The sequence below is a fragment of the Megascapheus bottae genome, chromosome 6 (genome assembly GCF_031878675.1).
Source record: "Megascapheus bottae isolate mThoBot1 chromosome 6, mThoBot2.hap1, whole genome shotgun sequence".
In the NCBI taxonomy this organism is placed as follows: Eukaryota; Metazoa; Chordata; class Mammalia; order Rodentia; family Geomyidae; genus Megascapheus; species Megascapheus bottae.
In genome coordinates this window covers 73,158,603-73,176,060 of record NC_143514.1, presented here as the reverse complement: position 1 = coordinate 73,176,060, position 17,458 = coordinate 73,158,603, and the positions used below count along the sequence as shown (strand labels likewise).

Here is a 17,458-nt window from a genome sequence, read left to right as displayed (position 1 = left end):
TTTGTGATGCAGTACTGCCTCAAGCCAACACTCATGGAGTGGGAAATAATCCAGAAACTGGGGGAAAGATGTTCTGAGCCTTGGTTTCCTCTCCTAGGAAATGGAAGCATCCTCATAGAAGAGACAGCTGAACCTCAGCCACCAAAGGCCATCTAGATGGTGAAGTGTAAACATTATTTCCTCCCTCCCTCCTTCCTTCCCTCCCTCCTTCCTTCCCTCCCTCCCTCTTCCCTCCCTCCCTCCCTCCTTCCTTTTTCCCTTCATTATAACACAGCAATTATTCCCATCATATCTGCAAGCAAGACTTAGTGACAATTAAGGCCTCAAGCTGACAGAAGTGAGTGATGGTTTGTTCCTTACTGAACTTTCTCTAATTTGGTTCTCCCTTCCCAACCCCCCCAATACTGGGGCTTGACTTTGGGGCCTAGGTGCTATCTTTTAGCACCCCCCCCCCCGCCAGCCAAAGTCTAGGAATCACTTTGAGCCATGATTCAGCCTCTTGAGTAGCTGGGATTACAGGTGTGACCCACAGTGCCTAGCCATGGGTGATCTCTAGGCATCTTGCTCCAAGCCCCACACTCACTAGATGGCTAAAAAGAACAACAGAGATGATTTTTCTTCACCCAAGCATGCACTGCCAGATCAGAGCCGGGAGCTGGTATCTGTGGCCCGTGTTGCCTCAGTGCTGGCTAGTCTGCGCAGCCACCCTGAGCAGCAGGAATCATTTGTTCCCCTTGACAAATGAAGTCACCGAGGCATGGGGAAGTCACACAGCCAAGCTGTACTGATCTCTCACCCGAGAAAGCAAGACAGCCCTGTGCTATCTTATTTCCTTCTTGCCCTGAGGGCTCTTCCTGCTATTGCTATGGTGTGATCCTGCCTCCGGGCTACTTGATGTAGTCACTCTCTGATCCTTTTGGTCTTTTTGTACCTCAGGACCTTTGATGGTGCTGCTTCCTCTAAAATCTTCCCCCAGGAATAGCTCCTTTATGCTTCCCCAACTGTGCCAGCCACAAAGCTTCCCTATAATACGTGGCCAGTCTCTGTCTTGTTTGTTCCATGGAAGCAGACATCTGACGAGGCTATCTTATCAGTGAATTACTAAGGCTTGGCTTAACCTAGTTAAGTACATTGCTTTATAAATACTACTGGCTGGCTGGATGAATGATGGTGGGTGGGCGGTGGGTGAGTGCATACTCTATGCAAACTGATAAATAGATAAGTGGGTGGATGAATAGATGGGTAAATGAATGAATGGGTAGATGGGTGGATGGATGCTGGGTAGCTGGGTGGAGAGATGGAGGATGGATGGATAGATGGGTGGATGAGTGGCTAGGTAGATGGATGGGCGGATGGACACTGGGTGGATGGATTGCTAGATGGATGAGTGGGTGGATGGATGGGTATCTGCAGTGAAACATAAATGGATGTGTGGGTCAGGAGGTGAGTGGATGGGTGGCTGGATGTAGAAATGAAGTCATCTCACCTTTCTGAGCCTCAGTTTGCCCCTCTGCAATATGGGCCTCTTCCTGCCCACTCCCTAGAGTTGCATGCAAGCAAGGACATAGCCGCAGGTCTGATGAGCAGTAGGCCCACCTCCACCAGTGCCCCCCTCCCACCCCCAATCCTCCTGCACCCCCAATCCTCACGATATTTGCCGGACGAGAGCCATCCAGTGATGGCAACAGTGATATGGAGTTGCCTGCCTTCCGTCAGGGGCAGGAACGTAAACTCCTCAATGGCGCCCACACGCTTCTTCATCTTGTACCCTAAAGACCCGGACACAAGAACAGGAGAAGAGGTGAGGGAATCCTGGGAGGGCCGTAGCTCTCATGTCCACTCTAACTAACTAGCTGCCCTGCCCCTGGACAAATGTATTTTAGTTGTAGACCTTTTAAGGTACCATTACTGTTTCTGATTGAAAGCCAGGAGAAGGCCTCGTGCCTGCAGCTGGCTTGCCTGCATGATCAGAGTGGGGAAGCAGGCTCAGGAATCTTCTTCAAGAAGCACTTGGGTGGGGGGCAGGGAAGCCAGGTTCACAAACTTGGTCTTGGCCCTGGCATGCAGAATACTAGTCCAGTAGCTTCTGAGAGGTCAGTTGCAAGTCAGGCCCAACTAGGACACAGAGGAGTCAAAGCTACATCTCCTCTGTTACCCAAGAAGCCATTCGTAGGGAGAACTGGAGAGTCCTTCAGTGACCTGGGCCACTCTGGATGAAAAAGTCCCTCTTAGTTCGCGTGCACGCGCGCATGTGCACGTGCATGTATGTGTGCACCAGTACTAGAGTTTGAACTCAGGACCTTATACGCTTTACTTTTTTCTGTTCCAGGTGGGTACTCTACCACTCAAGCCATACCTCCACTTTTACCTTTTTAGCTGGTTAATGGGAGTTAAGGGTCTCATACAGTTTTGGGGTTTTTTTGGTTGGTTGTGGGACTTGAACTCTGGGATGGGCGCTGTCCCTGAGCTCTTCAGCTCAAGGCTAGTACTCTATCACTTTGAGCCAACATGCTACTTGTGTTTTTCTGGTGGTTCACTAGAGATGAGTCTCATGGACTTTCGTGCCCAGGCTGGCTTTGAACCTCAGTCCTCAGATCTCAGCCTACTGAATAGCTAGGATTATAGGCGTGAGCCACCCGTGCCTGGCTCCCTGCTCCTTTCAGCCTTACCAGTCAGGCCAGCTCCAGCTGCACCAAACAGCGAGGTCATGACAGCTATGCCAGCCACAGAGCCCAGTGCCGCTGCCCCGGCACTGCCAATGATTGTGGCAGCTCCTGCAGCCACCAGAGGGGCAGCCAGGCCTCCGGTCACACCTGCAGGGAAAGCAGTCCACATGAGTGAAAGTGGAAGTCAGGATACAGCTTGACTTTTTTTGGGGGGGAGGGTCAAGGGGCTTGAACTCTAGACCTCAGCGCTGTCCCTGAGCTCTTCAGCTCAAGGCTACCACCCTACCTTTGAGCCCCAGCTCCACTTCATGTTTTCTAGAAGTTAAATGGAGATAAGAGTCTCACGGCTTTGTAGTGCCTGGGCTGGCTTTGAACCTCCCTTCTCAGGTCTCAGACTCCTGAGTAGCTAGGATTATAGGCGTGAGCCACAGTGCCCAGCAATGGCTTGATGAGTTTTGACTCCATAAGTTACCACCACCTCCCATGGACACTTCTATTTTTATTTTTTAGTGTCGATTCTGGAGCTTGAACTCGGGGCCTGGGTGCTGTCTCTAAGCTTCTTTGGCTCAAGACAAATGCTCTACCATTTGAGCCATAGCTCCACTTCCAGCTTTTTGGTAGTTTTGGTGGTGCTGGAAATCTCACAGAATTTCCTGCCTGGGCTGGCTTTGAACTGGGAACCTCAGATCTCAGCCTCCTGAGTATTTTAGGATGATAGGAGTGAGCCATCAACACCCAGCCTATGACAACTTTGAACCGTGCTAAGGAGCCTATGTAGCACTGACCCTTTGTGTACTGGGGTCACCTCCCAGCAAACCACCTGCCCTCTCCGTGCTTGCTGCGAGTCTAGATTGCTTCATGGTACCTGCCCGGCTGGCCTTACCAATCACCGTTCCGCCTCCTACTGTCGCCAGGCCTATCAGGAGGTAGCGCTTCCATTTCCTCCGGTTTTCTTTCTTCTTCCGGGATGCCTCAGCCGTTCTGGGGGTAAGAGGTTGACCTCAAAGGGTCAGCTATGGCCAGGATCCCTTGAGACCTTCTACTCCACCAACTCCAACCCCACCTTTCCTCCAGGGAAGAGCCATGATGGGAATTAGTTACTCTGTCCAGCAGAGCAGGCTACCAAACTTGTCACAGGCCTATCGATGCTTTTAAGGAGCTGAAGCTAGTTGGATGCTGGTGGCTCAGGCCTGTGATCCTAGCCATACAGGAGGCTTAGATCTCAGGCTCACAGGTAGAAACAGGAAAGTCTAGGAGACGCTATCTCCAATTAGCCACCAAAAAGCCAGAAGTGGAGGTGCGCTCAAGTGGTAGAGCCTTGAATGGAAAAGCGAAGGGACAGCACCTGAGGACTTGAGTTCAATCCCCAATACTGGCACAAACAGAAAAGAAGAGGAAAAAAGAGCCTGGAACCCAGTGGCTTATGTTTGTAATTCTAGCCACACAGAAGGCTGAGATCTATAGATCTCAGCTTGAAGCCAGCCTGGGCAGGAAAGTCTGTGAAACTGTTATCTCCAATTAATCACAGAAAAAAGCTGGAAGTGGAGCTGTGGCACAAGTGGAAGAGCACTAGTCGTGAGTCAAAGGAGCTCAGGGACAGTGCTCAGAGGCCCAGGACTGGTACATTTAAGAAAAACTTTTAAAACTTTTCTGTGTGTGTGTGTGTGTTGCCAGTCCCCAGGGCTTGAACTCAGGGCCTGGCACTGTCCCTGAGCTTGTTTTTGCTCAAGGCTAGTGTTTCACCACTTGAACCATGGCGCCAGTTATGGCTTTTTCTGTTCATGTGGTATGGAGGAATCCAACCCAGGGCTTCACCCATGCTAGGCAAGCACTCTACTACTAAGCCACATTCTCAGACCCAAGAAAAACTTTTCTGAAACCTAGCAGGGGAATCTTAAGTGGACAAGGCATACTACTTACCTAACAGATCCATCTAACAGGGTGGCAATTGAACAATGAAAAGAAAACAACAACTAAGAATAATTGCAAGAGAAGCACAGAGTACTTTTCGACAGAGAGACTCTATTGCCCCTCCCCCTTTCCCTCCCTTCTCTCCCATCCTGCCTTTGACTCCCACCTCCCCCAGGGACAACTGGAAGCCCATTTCCCCTTGAGGAGAATGGGTCAGAGACATTTCTTCCCAGGAAACCAAGGGGCAATTGCTAGACACTTCCAGGCTAGAGATGGAAGTGCTGGAAAAGCTGGCAGCAGGAAAAAAAAGCATGGGGGATGAGCTGGTATCAGGTGCACAGGGGCGGGGCTGTCTCAAGCGCTCAGGCATCATGAATCCTGTTCCCCTTGGGGATCTGCAGCCTGGGACTTGAACTTGGCCTGGGCATTGTCCCTGAGCTCCACAGCTCAAGGTTACCATTCTACCCTTGGGCCTGTGTGGTGTCCCTGAGCTCTTCAGCTCAAGGCTACCACCCTACTCTTTTTTTTTTTTTGCCAGTCCTGGGCTTGAGCTCAGGGCCTGAGCACTGTCCTTGGACTTTCTCAAGGCTAGAGCTCTACCACTTGAGCCTCAGCACCACTTCTGGCTTTTTTCTATGTATGTGGTACCGAGGAATCGAACCCGGGTCTTCATGCATGCTAGGCAAGCACTTTAACCACTAGGCCAAACTCCCGGCCCCGCTACCACCCTACTCTTGAGTCAAGCCCCACTTCCTATTTTCTAGAGGTTAACTGGAGATAAGAGTCTCAGATCCTTTTGTGCCCAGGCTGGCTTTGAACCTTGATCCTCAGATCTCAGTCTCCAGAGTAGCTAGGATTACATGAGCCACTGGGCCCAGCTCAATTGTTTTTTGATTGGAAGTGAGGGGAGGGGCAGAGGCTGGGTGGAGTAGCCGCTATGCGGAACCTCTGAACAGAACCTGGAGTTTGGACATTCACTGGAGTGATGGCAAATCATGGTGATAAGAAATGATGAAAAATGGTTAATATTTAGTGAGGGATGCCTATCCACTAGCTTCTGTGCTTTGGACTTACTATGCTTTATCTTATTCTAGGAAATGGTTTTATTGTGGTCCTCACATTGCAGATAGGTTGAGAGAGAAATCGTGGCTACTTCCGAGCATCCTACCATCAGTCTCCTCTGCTGTAAAGTGGGGACAAGGATATCTCACAAGGTTGGGGATTTTTCAGGATTAAATCTGTTTCTCCTTTGGATATTCACCAACCGACTTACATGGCAGATAGACAATTGGCAAGTGTCTTGGGATACTGTGTCATCCGTGAGCAGAAAAACCCAGGGGTTCAACCTGTTTCCAGAAATGGACTTGCATTGGCGCTTCTGGGAGCTGGCATACCCTTTGGCTTCCTGCCAGCTCACCTCTCCATGCCTACCTAGGCAGACACAGGAAAAGCACATGGCTCTTCTTACTGCTTTGAGACAGAGTGTAGAAACTTGTGACAGAAACCTATGCACACTCTGGGTGCAGAACCACATGCCTCCGCAGAGGGCGGGAGGGAGAAGAAGCAGGGCGATGGCTCAGAGCCAAAGGCCTGATCTGGTCTTGACATCTCAACTGCACTCAGTGGCTTGATGCCTTCCTTTGCTGTGGGGGTCACTTGCTCATCACTTTCTCTCTCTTACTAGAATATTCTACAGTTGTGCTTCCATTGGGAATTGGTTCCAGGATCCCATGAAGGCAGTAAAATCCAGAGGTGCTCAATAAATAACTGTAGGTGCAGTATTTATTTCTAATTTATGCGATTCTCACTTCTACTTTAACCGTGTTTAGATTATTTACTGTACCTAATGGCACATGTATACAACTCGTATAATGTATCCATCTTATATAATGTATCCATCTATCTATCTATCTATCTGTATATCTTGAATAATGATAAAAAAGCTGAACATATTCAGTATCAGACCTAATTATATTTTGTTTGGGGCTAGCTCTTATTATATAATAGCAGAGGCTGGACTGAAACTCGTAATCTTGCTGCCTGTATTTCCTGAGGGCTGGGATTACAGGCATGTACTACTATATGCAGCCAGACCTAACTTAAAAGTATTTTCTAGCCATGGTTAGTTGAATGTGAGGAATGTGGAAATGCTAATACAGAGCATGCCCTAAATGACAATTGATGATCAGCTTTGTGGGCCACTTCTGGAAGGAGCTTTAAGAACTCATAGGGCAGCCTGACAGGTCTCCTGTCCTCTGGCTCAAGGCTGACAACATTCCAGACAGGAATGGGGCCACTGTATCTAGACTCTAGAATGAAGTCAATGTAGACACAAGACACAGCCAGCCTGTAGTAGAGAAGCAGTGGGAGTAAGACATAATGGCTGAGCCTATAAACCATTGAGATTGAAGGGAGGCAAAATCTGCTTATCTTTTTTTTTTTTTTTGCCAGTCCTGGGCTTGAGCTCAGGGTCTGAGCACTGTCCTTGGACTTTCTCAAGGCTAGAGCTCTACCACTTGAGCCACAGCACCACTTCCGGCTTTTTCTATATATGTGGTACCAAGCAATCGACCCGGGTCTTTGTGCATGCTAGGCGAGCACTTTAACCACGAGGCCAAACTCCCGGCCAAATCTGCCGGGATGGATGGATCCACTTACTATGACAAAGTACAATTTACACTTATTCCATTTATGCCGGTACTAGGGTTTGAACTTAGGGCTAGGGTGCCATCCCTTAGGTTTTTATTCACTCAAGGCTGGCTCTTTACCACTTGAACCATACCTCCATTTCTAGCTCTTCACTGGCTAACTCACAGACCTTTCTGCCCCAGCTGATTTTGAACTGCAGTCTTCAGATCGCAGCCTCTTGAGTTGCTAGGATGATAGGTATGAGCCATCCACACCCAACCTATTGATTGCATTTACATCTAAATCTTCTTCTCCAACTAATAATAATACATGATTTCTGAGGAAAAGTTTTGTGAGATCTTCACGAGATGAGATGATTCACATATAATGACCAGCCTATCTACCTGTTCAATATTTTTATTGCTATTACCATTCTTCTTACTAAAAAGAATTTCCTTCTTCACAGAAGCTGGTGATATACTTTGACCCTTAATTGCTTTGATGCTTAACTGATGGTTCTTAATTCACTTTAAACAGGGAGGATGGAAACTATTGGATTTTTGGCAGGATTCAAGGTGTGGAATGGGAAGGCTGGGGAATTCCAGCAGCTGACAACCTACCATGGGAACAGGCATGGGGTGGGGGGGCGGGTGGCGCTCTGAGTGTCAGTGGCACTGCCTGGACTGCAGCTAGAAACTGAAGGCAGTCCCTGAGCTCCTGTGGCTGGGTCAAACACTTCCACCTCTCCACCTTCTGCTGCTACCCCTGGGCCTGGGCGGGGGAGATCACAGGAGGATGGTAATTTCAGCAGGTAGACAAGACTACCCCCTTCCCACAGTGATGTGTCCCCACTCACTATGAAACTGGAGGGGACAGGGGGGTGTCTTAATTAAGAAAAAGGTAAGGTATAAAATGAAAAGGTATAAGGCAGAGTAGACCGGCCTACCACGTGAACAGAAACCTTCAGACTAACAGGACACCGGTGAACATTTTCACCATCACTGGGGATTTATTGTCAAGAAGTCAGTTAAGGTGGCGTGGGTCACACTTCAGGAGGCTGAGATCTAGAGGATCGTGGTTTGAAGTCAGCTTGGGCAGAACAGTTGGGTAGCACATTCCATTCCATTACCTAACCTTCCAGAAGCAGAAAGGAGTTCGGAAAGTTCAAAGGAACTTACATAAAATCAGATCCATTCAGGTTACATACAGGCTTATAATTCACTGAGAAAACAAAAATGGAGGCTGGTGCCCAAAGAGGGCAAGCCAGGTTCCTAAGCTACACAGAAAGGTAGCAGCAGAATCAGAGATAAGAATCAGGCTTCCAGGGTGAAGAGTTGCTATGCTGCTTTCTCTGGGTCTGAGATACTTTAAGGAACCACAAACAGAATCTGAGATCCATCACTGCGGTCCCTAAATCCACCCATATTTCTGGGGAAAGCATTCCTAAGTAATAATTATGATTACTATTTCAAAAATAGCTAAAAAGCCCGGTGCGATAGCTCACACCTGTAATCCTAGCTACTCCAGAGGCTGAGATCTGAGAATCTCAGCCAGAAACCAGAAGTGGCACTGTGGCTCCAGGGGTAGGGCAGTAGCCTTGAGTTGAAGAGTTCAGGGACAGAGCCCAGGCCCAGATTGACCAAAACAAAAACAAAAACAAAAACAAAACTAGTAGTACTCAGGCCTACCTAACATTTTCATTTTCAAGCCTGTAAGAATCTCATTCAAGAGGGTCTACTATTATTCCTATTTTGCAGATGAGGAAACTGAGCCACAGAGAAGCTAAACTAGGCAGTCAAGGCCACACTCTATCTGAGCTGGGCTGTATTAGAACTTCTGTTTTCCATTTTCTCTGATGTGGATTACTGATGTTAACAGAACAAATTCCTCTGGATAATATGCTTCTTTCTGATAAGGTTTTTCAGCTAATAATCAGGTTCTGCAGGTTCATACATGTAATCCTAGCCACTCAGGAGGCTATGTTTGATCTGAGGATTGAGGTTTGAAGCCAGCTAGGACAGAAAAGTTTGTGAGACTCTTATTTCTAACTAACCACAAAAAGCCAGAAGTGGAGATGTGGGTCAAGTGGTAAAGTGTCAGCTTTGAGTGAAAAAAAGCCAAGCAAGACTGCAAGATCTGGGGGGCCGAGAGTTTGGCCTAGTGCTGGAGTGCTTGCCTAAGACCTGGATTCGATTCCTCAGTACCAATACATAGAAAAAAGCCAGAAGTGGTGCTGAGGCTCAAGTGGTAGAGCTCTAGCCTTGAGAAAGCCCAAGGACAGTGCTCAGGCCCTGAGCTCAAGGCCCAGGACTACCAAAAAAAAAAAAAAAAACACAAGGTCCCGAGTTCAAAGCCCTGGTACTGGCAAGATTTCCAACCAACAAATGCTAGGTTTCTTAACCTGAAGGCCTAGAAGACCCTACCTATTTCTGGTGCTTTCAATAACCGGGACAGCCTTTGTGGTTATGGTAATTGGTTTGGATCAAGGTTATTTTCTTGCAGATAGTCTGAGAGAGCAAAGATGTTCTGAGGTTATTTCAACAAGCTACGTTTCCTCCTTTTTTGAGGTAACACCCATTCCCTTTGCCCCATAAGCCCCGCCAGGAGGGTGTTTCCGACTCTGAACCTGACAACTGGAAGAATTGACTAGTGCAACCTAAGCCACTGTAGATGAAGGAGACTCAGGGCCGGGCCGACGTGCCTGGTGCCAGCAATCTACAATTAGGCTGTGGCTGGGATTGATTTATTGCACTGGGATTTAGATTTTTGTGTTAGGTGGTGCGGTGGCCAAGTTTCCGATATAATTGAAAAGCCTCTGCCGTGGAGGAGTCGGATGTGTTTGGGGCGTGTGTGTGAGAGGCCTGACATCGAGTACTCTCTATGGCGCCAGGCCTGGGCAGAGTGTTTTATATTATAGCAGTGTTCCTTTCTCCCAATGGCCCGGAAGGCCACTATCCTTATTGCCATTTTACACACACAGAACATTGCAGCTCTGAAAAAGGTCAACAGCTAGCTGCCCAAGGTCAGGCAGTAGATGGGTATCTGAAGTGGGATTTTTGGAACGCAGGTTGCTCAAGCCCATCGACCTGGGCCTGAGGTGTCGAGCAGGGTGTCAGAGCCCTAGGACGTTAAAGTCAGAAGCACAGCCTTTAGTAACCCTCTATTTGGTCCTCCCATTCTTGGAAGTGAGGACTGAGGCCCAGAGAGGGTAAGGGACTTCTTAGGGTCACACAGTAACTCTCTACCTAGGCACCGGTATGGGCAAAGCCCCCTTGAGTGGAAATGCAGAGATTTCTTACTCAGATTCTTCCTCTCTGGCTTCCTTCAGGCTTTCAAGGAACGTCTCTTCTAGGACATCCAGGTCCTCCAGGGAAACGTGGAGCAGAGAAGTCACATGGCAGATGAGGACTCTGGCTCGGGCATCGTAGCGCCCTCCAGAGACAGAAAGGACAACAAAGGCAATCAGATGGAGTTTTTCAGCGCAGAGGCATTCACAATAGTCATGACTGAAGCTCTTCCCCCAGCCCCTCCTCAGTCCTCTGCAGTGTCTGCTCATTTCCAGCACCCCAGGCTGTACTGCCACTGTGGAGTGCCTGAACTTTCCACGACAAGGTCACCATTTCACCCCTTCCTCTGCTGCTTTCTGTCTAAGGAGCTGTGGGCCACTATGCCCTCTGATCCCCAAATCATAGCTTCACTGTGAACAGCATGAAAACCATGAAAACCAATGGGTTAGTCTCCTTTGCATGCTGCAACATGCTGTTAATAACCACATTTAGTGACTTCAGATAATACAAATTTAGGACCTCTGTGGCCTGAGATCCTGAATGTTAGCAAGATTGTGTTGTCCTCTTAGAGGTGCTAGGACGAATTCCATTCCTGGCCTCTCCCAAATCTACAGGCTTCCCACCACCTTTGGCTCAGGGCTACACCATTCCAGCCTCTGCTTCTGCCACCATGCCTCCTTCTCTGATGCTGTTTCCTTCCTTGCATGCAAGGCCGTTGCAATTCCATTGGCATCTAGATAGCCCCAGATGGTCGCTCCATCTCATGCCTACAGTTCTAGCTACTTGGCAGGCATGAGGCAAGGAGGAACAAGGTTGGAGGCAAGCTGGGGAGAAAAAGAGCAAGACCTATCTGAAAAAATAAATGCAAATCCTTGGGTGTTTATTATGTATGTGGCTGTGACTGTGTCTCAAGTGGTGGAGCCCTGACTTTAGCAAGCTTGAAGTCTCAAATTGAAACCCTAATATTGACTGAGAGTGAAGTGGGAGGGGGGAGTCCCTGAGACTTGGCTTAGAGATCCTTTTGCTTTTTGGCCAGTCCTGGGGCTTGAACTCTTTGGGCTTTCTCAAGGCTAGTGCTCTACCACTTGAGTCACAGCACCACTTCCGGCTTTTTCATGTATATGGTACCGAGGAATCAAACCCAGGGCTAGGCAACCACTCTTCCACTAGACAACACTCCTGACCAGAGGTCCCCCTTATTTCTGGCTGCAGGATGTCATATGAAGGAGGGACTAATATGACTGAGTTCCCAGTCTGTTGGGTTCTCACAACCTGCCCAAGTCACCTGCTGACAGCGATTGCCCATTACTCTTGGCCACCTTCCAGCTTAGGTGCTGAATACGTGCTAGTGCACGGGCCATGTCTCGGAGTCACCAGATTAATGAAAGATCCAAGGACAAAGGAGCTCCTTTGCCTTTGAACAGAAGCACCTGCTTCACCCAGGTGATTATCAGGGCTGTGGGAAGCAAGGTTTGGCCGTGGTGATTCATGGGTTGCAATTACAATTAGTGGCTAATCCTACTCCAGGGGTCAAGGTTGCAGTGATAGAGTTTCTAGAATCCTGGCTGCCACGTGCATGGGTGATTATTATTTCTGGGAGCTTGCTGTCCCTCAAGGTCATTTCAAGGACTTTGGAGGCTGGGCTGCTGAGCTTGGCGGCGGGTGGGACTCTTTTGGTCTTGGTTCTCCTAAAGATCTGCCTCTCTCGTCTCTTTCACACATCCACCTTGGCGCTTGGGATAAATGCACTGGGCATTGTCCTTTGGTCATCCTGACACCCAATTTGCCTGCTAATGTTGGCAGCAGAGGTTCAAGCTACTGCCTGTACCTAAGTATTTCATTCCACCCTCCACTGCCACCGTCCCCACTGAAAATTTCTCACCAGCTTCCAGCTACCCTGTGGTTCCTCATCTTTCATTCTGGCCTCTGTATTCCATCTGTCTCCAATCTAGAGGGAGTTGCAGAAGCCACTCATCTATACTCTCTACCTGGCTTAAAACTTGGCAACAATGTTCTAATATCCCTAGGCTAGAGACTCCATTTCTTCCTACATCTGTAAGCTATCTGAACCCTTCCTGCTACCCTCTCCTATTTCTCTTACTCTGCATCCTTGCTTCATGCATCAGGATCAGTCCTACCAAACACATGCCTGTGCCAGGGCCTTTGCACTTACTTTTCTCACTATATGCTAAACCCAGAGGTCTGCAGGGCTGTCCCTTTTCCATCAACCAAATCTCAATTCTTTGGAGAGACTGGTGGTTTCTGAAGAAGAGCAGTCCACTTCTAAATCCTGCTCCCTTCCCATGACTCGTTCCTCTTCTTCCTATGTGGGTAATATTGTGGGGCTCAACCCATCCCAACCCCCTGTCCGTCATCACAAGAACAAAGTCCCCTTTTGCCTCGTTCCTTGCTTTTTCCCGGTGCCTCACCAATGTCAGTGAAACAAGGAAGTCAGGTTGGCTCATTGGTTGGCCTGCTAGAGTCTGTGATATGCCCTCACGTGCCCCAAACAGCAAGGTCTTTCCTGCTTCTCACTTCCATTTTTGGTCTGCCTCTCCCAGGAAATGTGGAGACGGGGTGGGGGAAGGGGAACCAGCTAGCAAGGACCTCTCAGCTCCTCTAGGTAGGGTCTTCATGTAAAGGGGAAAAAGGTTTTCAGCCCCGGAGCTGACAATGTCTACAACATTCTGAGACCTGCTCACAGTTCAGTTAAGGAACCAAGCCGCCTGCTCCGAGAAGCCCTCTATGATTCATTCTCCTGCTCTCTGTCCCTCTGCCAGCAGCAATTCTTTCTAGTCACCATGGAAAATTATGGCTTTTGCCTAATGCCAGGGGCTCAGGTCTGTAATCCTAGCTACTTAGGAGGCTGAGATCTGAGGATCCATGTTCAAGGCCAGCTCAGGCAAGAAAAAGTCCATGAGATTCTTAGCTCCAACTAGCCAGAAGCAGAGCTGTGGCTCAAGTGACAGAGTACTCGCACTAGCTCAAAAGCACCAAGGCACCCCCTGGGTTCAAGACCCTGGGTTTAAAACCCAGGACCAGCATAGATACATTTAAAAAAAACTATGTTTTTAAAAAATATTTGCTTATACAGTTGTTGTTTATCTTTTCTCCTGAAGATAAACTCCAAATTCAATGTGTATTCCCAGTCAATATTACTTTTTTCACATGTAGTCTAAGATGGCTTTGATCTCTTGGTCCTCCTGCCCCAGCCCTCCAAGTGCTATCATTATAGGAGTGTATTTTTTTTCTTTTTGCCAGTCATGGGGCTTGAACTCAGGGCCTGGACACTGTCTGTGTGCTGCTGTTGTTGAAGGCTAGTGTTTTACCACTTAAGCCACAGTGCCACTTGTGGCTTTTTGTTTATGTGATACTGAGGAATGGAACCCAGGGCTTGGCGCATGCTAGGCAAGTGCTCTACCACTAAGCTACATTCTCAGCCCTAATAATACTCTTTCTGTGGTGAATTGTATTTTGTCCATCCACTCTGGTATGTCATGCTGAGAAGCCACCCTGGAGATAGGGTTAAGGCCTGGAATGGTGCAGGGCAGGCTTCTCATCCTCTCTTCCCTGGGGTTTGAGACCACATGCATGCTCGTATTGTTCCTCCCTATTTCACTTCTATTCCATCCATCCACTTTTTTTTTTATTTTTGTCAGTCACATGGCTTGAACTCTGGGCCTGGGCACTATCCCTGAACTCTTCAGCTCAAAGCTATTGTTCTACCACTTGAGCCACAGTGCCACTTCCGGCTTTCTCATGGTTAATTGGAAATAAGAGTCTCATGGACTGTTTGTGCCCCGGCTGGCTTTGAAGCATGATCCTCAGATCTCAGCCTCCTGTGTAGCTAGGATTACAGCATGAGCCACTGGGCCCTGGCTCACCCACCCACTTTCTTAATTCCATTTCCCCCAGATGCTAGCATTGACCTTGCTCTGATCCTAAGGGACAGTTTTCATACGAAACAGAAGCCACATTAAATCCCTATCTTATGTCACCTGCCTGCAGTATACTAAGCAATGGCTTGAAGCTTTTAGAATGGTGAATGGGGTTTGCTGTAGGAGGCAGAGAGTAGTGGTGGAGCCCCTCTTGGGGCTCTAGCTTATCAGCAAGGTGGACGACACCATATACTGTGTCTCTGCTGTGGTCCCCTGTTAGAAAACAGAAGCAGTCATAGTATTTGTCTTCTAAGACCTGGTGGGTCATAAGCACATTAGTATCTGTAAAGAAAACCCTGTGATTCAGGGCACCATGGCTCATGCTTATAATCCTAGCTACTCAGAAGCTGAGATCTGGAAAGCTGAGATCTGTCAGTCTAGACAGACAAATCCACAAATTAGTTAACAAACAGCTAGAAGTGTGGGCACGGTTCAAGTGGTAGAGTGCTAACTGTCAATGAGAGCTAGAGGTCCTGAGTTCAAGTCCCAGTACTGGGACACACACACACACACACACACACACACACACACACACACACACACACACAGAGGCAAGACTAAGGAAGCACTCAGCTTGTAAGAGATACTTAAAAGCTGCTTTGGGGACAGGAGTGTGGCCTAGTGGTAGAGTGCTTGCCTAGTATGCACAAAGCCCAGAAATGGTGCTGTGGTTCAAATGATAGAGTGCTAGTCTTGAGAAAGACCAAAGGCAGTGGTCAGGCCCTAAGTTCAAGCCCTAGGACTGGCAAAAAAAAAAAAAAAACTACTTTGGATGGGCACACTCATTCTAAACACAGGCATTCTGTGCCTTCATTTTGTACAGTCTTTCCGCACTCCCCCGGCCATCCAGGAAGGACAGAAACCACTTCCAAGGAGCAAGAGGATGTCTTTGGAACAGACCCTGTGCCATGTCTGGCGATATGTTTATCCTCCTCAATCACAATGACAGTAACAAGAGCTCTAGAACCTCTTCCCAGAAAAGGAACGACGTCATGATCAGCCAGGCCACACTGCGACCAGGGCTATTTAATAATTATGCACACCTCTCTCCCTCACCCTCCAGTTCTTTGTCTATAAAACCTAAAGCTCATGCCGGGCACCATGTCTCACGCCTGTAATCCTAGCTACTCAGGAGGCTGAGATCTGAGGATCAAGGTTCAAAGCCAGCCAGGGCACTAACGACCATCAGACTCTTATCTCTAATTAACCACTAGAAAACTGGAAGTGGCCCTGTTGCTCAAGGGGTAGGGCAATAGCCTTGAGCTGAAGAGCTCAGGGATAGCGCCCAGACCCAGAGTCTGAGCCCTACAACCGACACACACACACACACACACACACACACACACACACGCCCTAAAGCTCATGTTTGTACCCCTGGAAGTCCACTGAAAGTCAAATGACGGGCAGCCTTCCTTCCCATGACCTGTCTGTGCTATGCAATACATCACCTTTCTCTGCCCTTCATCTTGTCTATTTGGCTTACAGTGCCAGACCTGACAGGTGGAGTTCCTGGAATCTGGGTCTGGGATCTAAAACTCTCAAGTTTCAGTCAGACATCAGGCCACTGGCAAGTATTTCAGTTAAAATTAGCCCCTGGAGCTGGGTGCTGGTGGCTAAGGTCTGTAATCCTAACTACTAAGGAGGCTGAGATCTGAGGATTGTGGTTCAAGGACCAGCCAGGGCAGGAAAGTCCATGGGACATTTTTTTTTTTCCTGATCCTGGGGCTTGAACTAAGGGTCTGGGCACTATCCCTGAGTTTCTTTGTGTTCAAGGCTGGCACTTTACCACTTGAACTACAGCACCACTTCTGGCTTCTTCTGAATAGTTCACTGAAGATAAGAGTCTCACAGACTTTATTGCCTGGGCTAGCTTTGAATCACAATCCTTAGATCTCAGCTCCCCTGAGTTGCTAGGATTACAGGCATGTGCCACCAGTGCCTGGCTTCCATGAGACTTTTTGTTTTGGTCAGTTATGGCGCTTGAATCCTGGACCTGGGTGCTGTTCCTGAGCTCTTCAGCTCCAGGCCAGTGCTCTACCACTTGAGCCACAGTGCCACTTCCAGTTTTCTGGTGATTAATTGGAGATAAGAGTCTCACGGACTTCTGTGCCTGGGCTGGCTTTGAACCACAATCCTCAGATCTCAGTCTCCTGAGTAGCTAGGATTACGGGTGTGAGCCACCAGTGTCTGGTTTCCATGAGACTCTTATCTCCAATTAACCACCAGAAAACTGGAGATAGTGCTGTGGCTCCAAATGGTAGAGCACTAGCTTTGAGTGAAATAGCTCAGGGACAGTGCCCAGGCTCCGAGTTCAAGTCCCATGATGGGGGGAAAAATCTCCAAGGCTGAATTTACTGAATAAACAAACAAGGTGATTTCAATTTTGAATATGAGTTGTCTCAATCTCAAGGATGCAGACAGGAAACCCAATCACTGGTTCAGGAGCGTCAAAGACTCATGTCTCTGCATGGGAGAAGGGGTGCAATCTAGTAATTAAAGACTTTCTGCAGAGTAGAGCCAGGTGTGCTGTGGCTCATGTGAGTGTATGTGTGTACACGCAAATGTGAGTGTGTGTGTACACCTGCTGGCTTCCCTGCTGATCACACTCCACCCCCAGGTCAGATTACAGATGCAGAGTAAGGGGGCGAAAATCACACTTCACCTTGGGTTACAAGTTTCCTTGAGCCGTTCAGAGCTCATGAGAGTTACCTTGCCTTAAATGGAATTTCGAAACCTTGAAATATCATCCTGAGTGACTTGGCTAAACCCTCCTAGGCTTTCATTTCCTCCCCATGAACACAGACCATAGGATGTATTTCAGTAGCTTATTGGACAGTTATACACTATGCAATAATTCAGCCTTTATAGGGGCCTAAAAGAACAACCAGGAGAACTTGTAAAGATTACTGAGTACAAACACACGGGCCCCACCCAAGCCAGACACATTTTGTTTCGTTCTCCGTACAGCATTTGACAATGTGTGGAGACATTTTTGGTTTTGAGAACTCAGGAAGTGCTCCTGGCAACC

General features: G+C 48.2%; 1 protein-coding gene and 1 long non-coding RNA gene across 2 annotated transcripts in view; one reads left to right on the top strand and one right to left on the bottom strand.

Annotated features, from left to right (window-relative positions):
- The window catches only part of Tmco4 (transmembrane and coiled-coil domains 4), a 51,570-nt gene that overhangs the window by 22,236 nt on the left and 11,876 nt on the right, over nt 1-17,458 (bottom strand). Inside the window, exons 5-8 of the mRNA XM_090335692.1 lie at nt 10,505-10,637; nt 3,550-3,647; nt 2,670-2,813; nt 1,650-1,769 (exon numbers count right to left, since the gene is read on the bottom strand). Of these exons, the coding sequence (XP_090191818.1) occupies nt 1,650-1,769; nt 2,670-2,813; nt 3,550-3,647; nt 10,505-10,637 (495 nt within the window). The remainder of the gene's footprint in view (nt 1-1,649; nt 1,770-2,669; nt 2,814-3,549; nt 3,648-10,504; nt 10,638-17,458) is intronic.
- On the top strand, nt 237-10,621 carry LOC150062396 (uncharacterized). Its single transcript, XR_016536008.1, has 3 exons — nt 237-337; nt 6,262-6,346; nt 10,534-10,621. It is a non-coding gene; the product is annotated as an uncharacterized LOC150062396 (long non-coding RNA).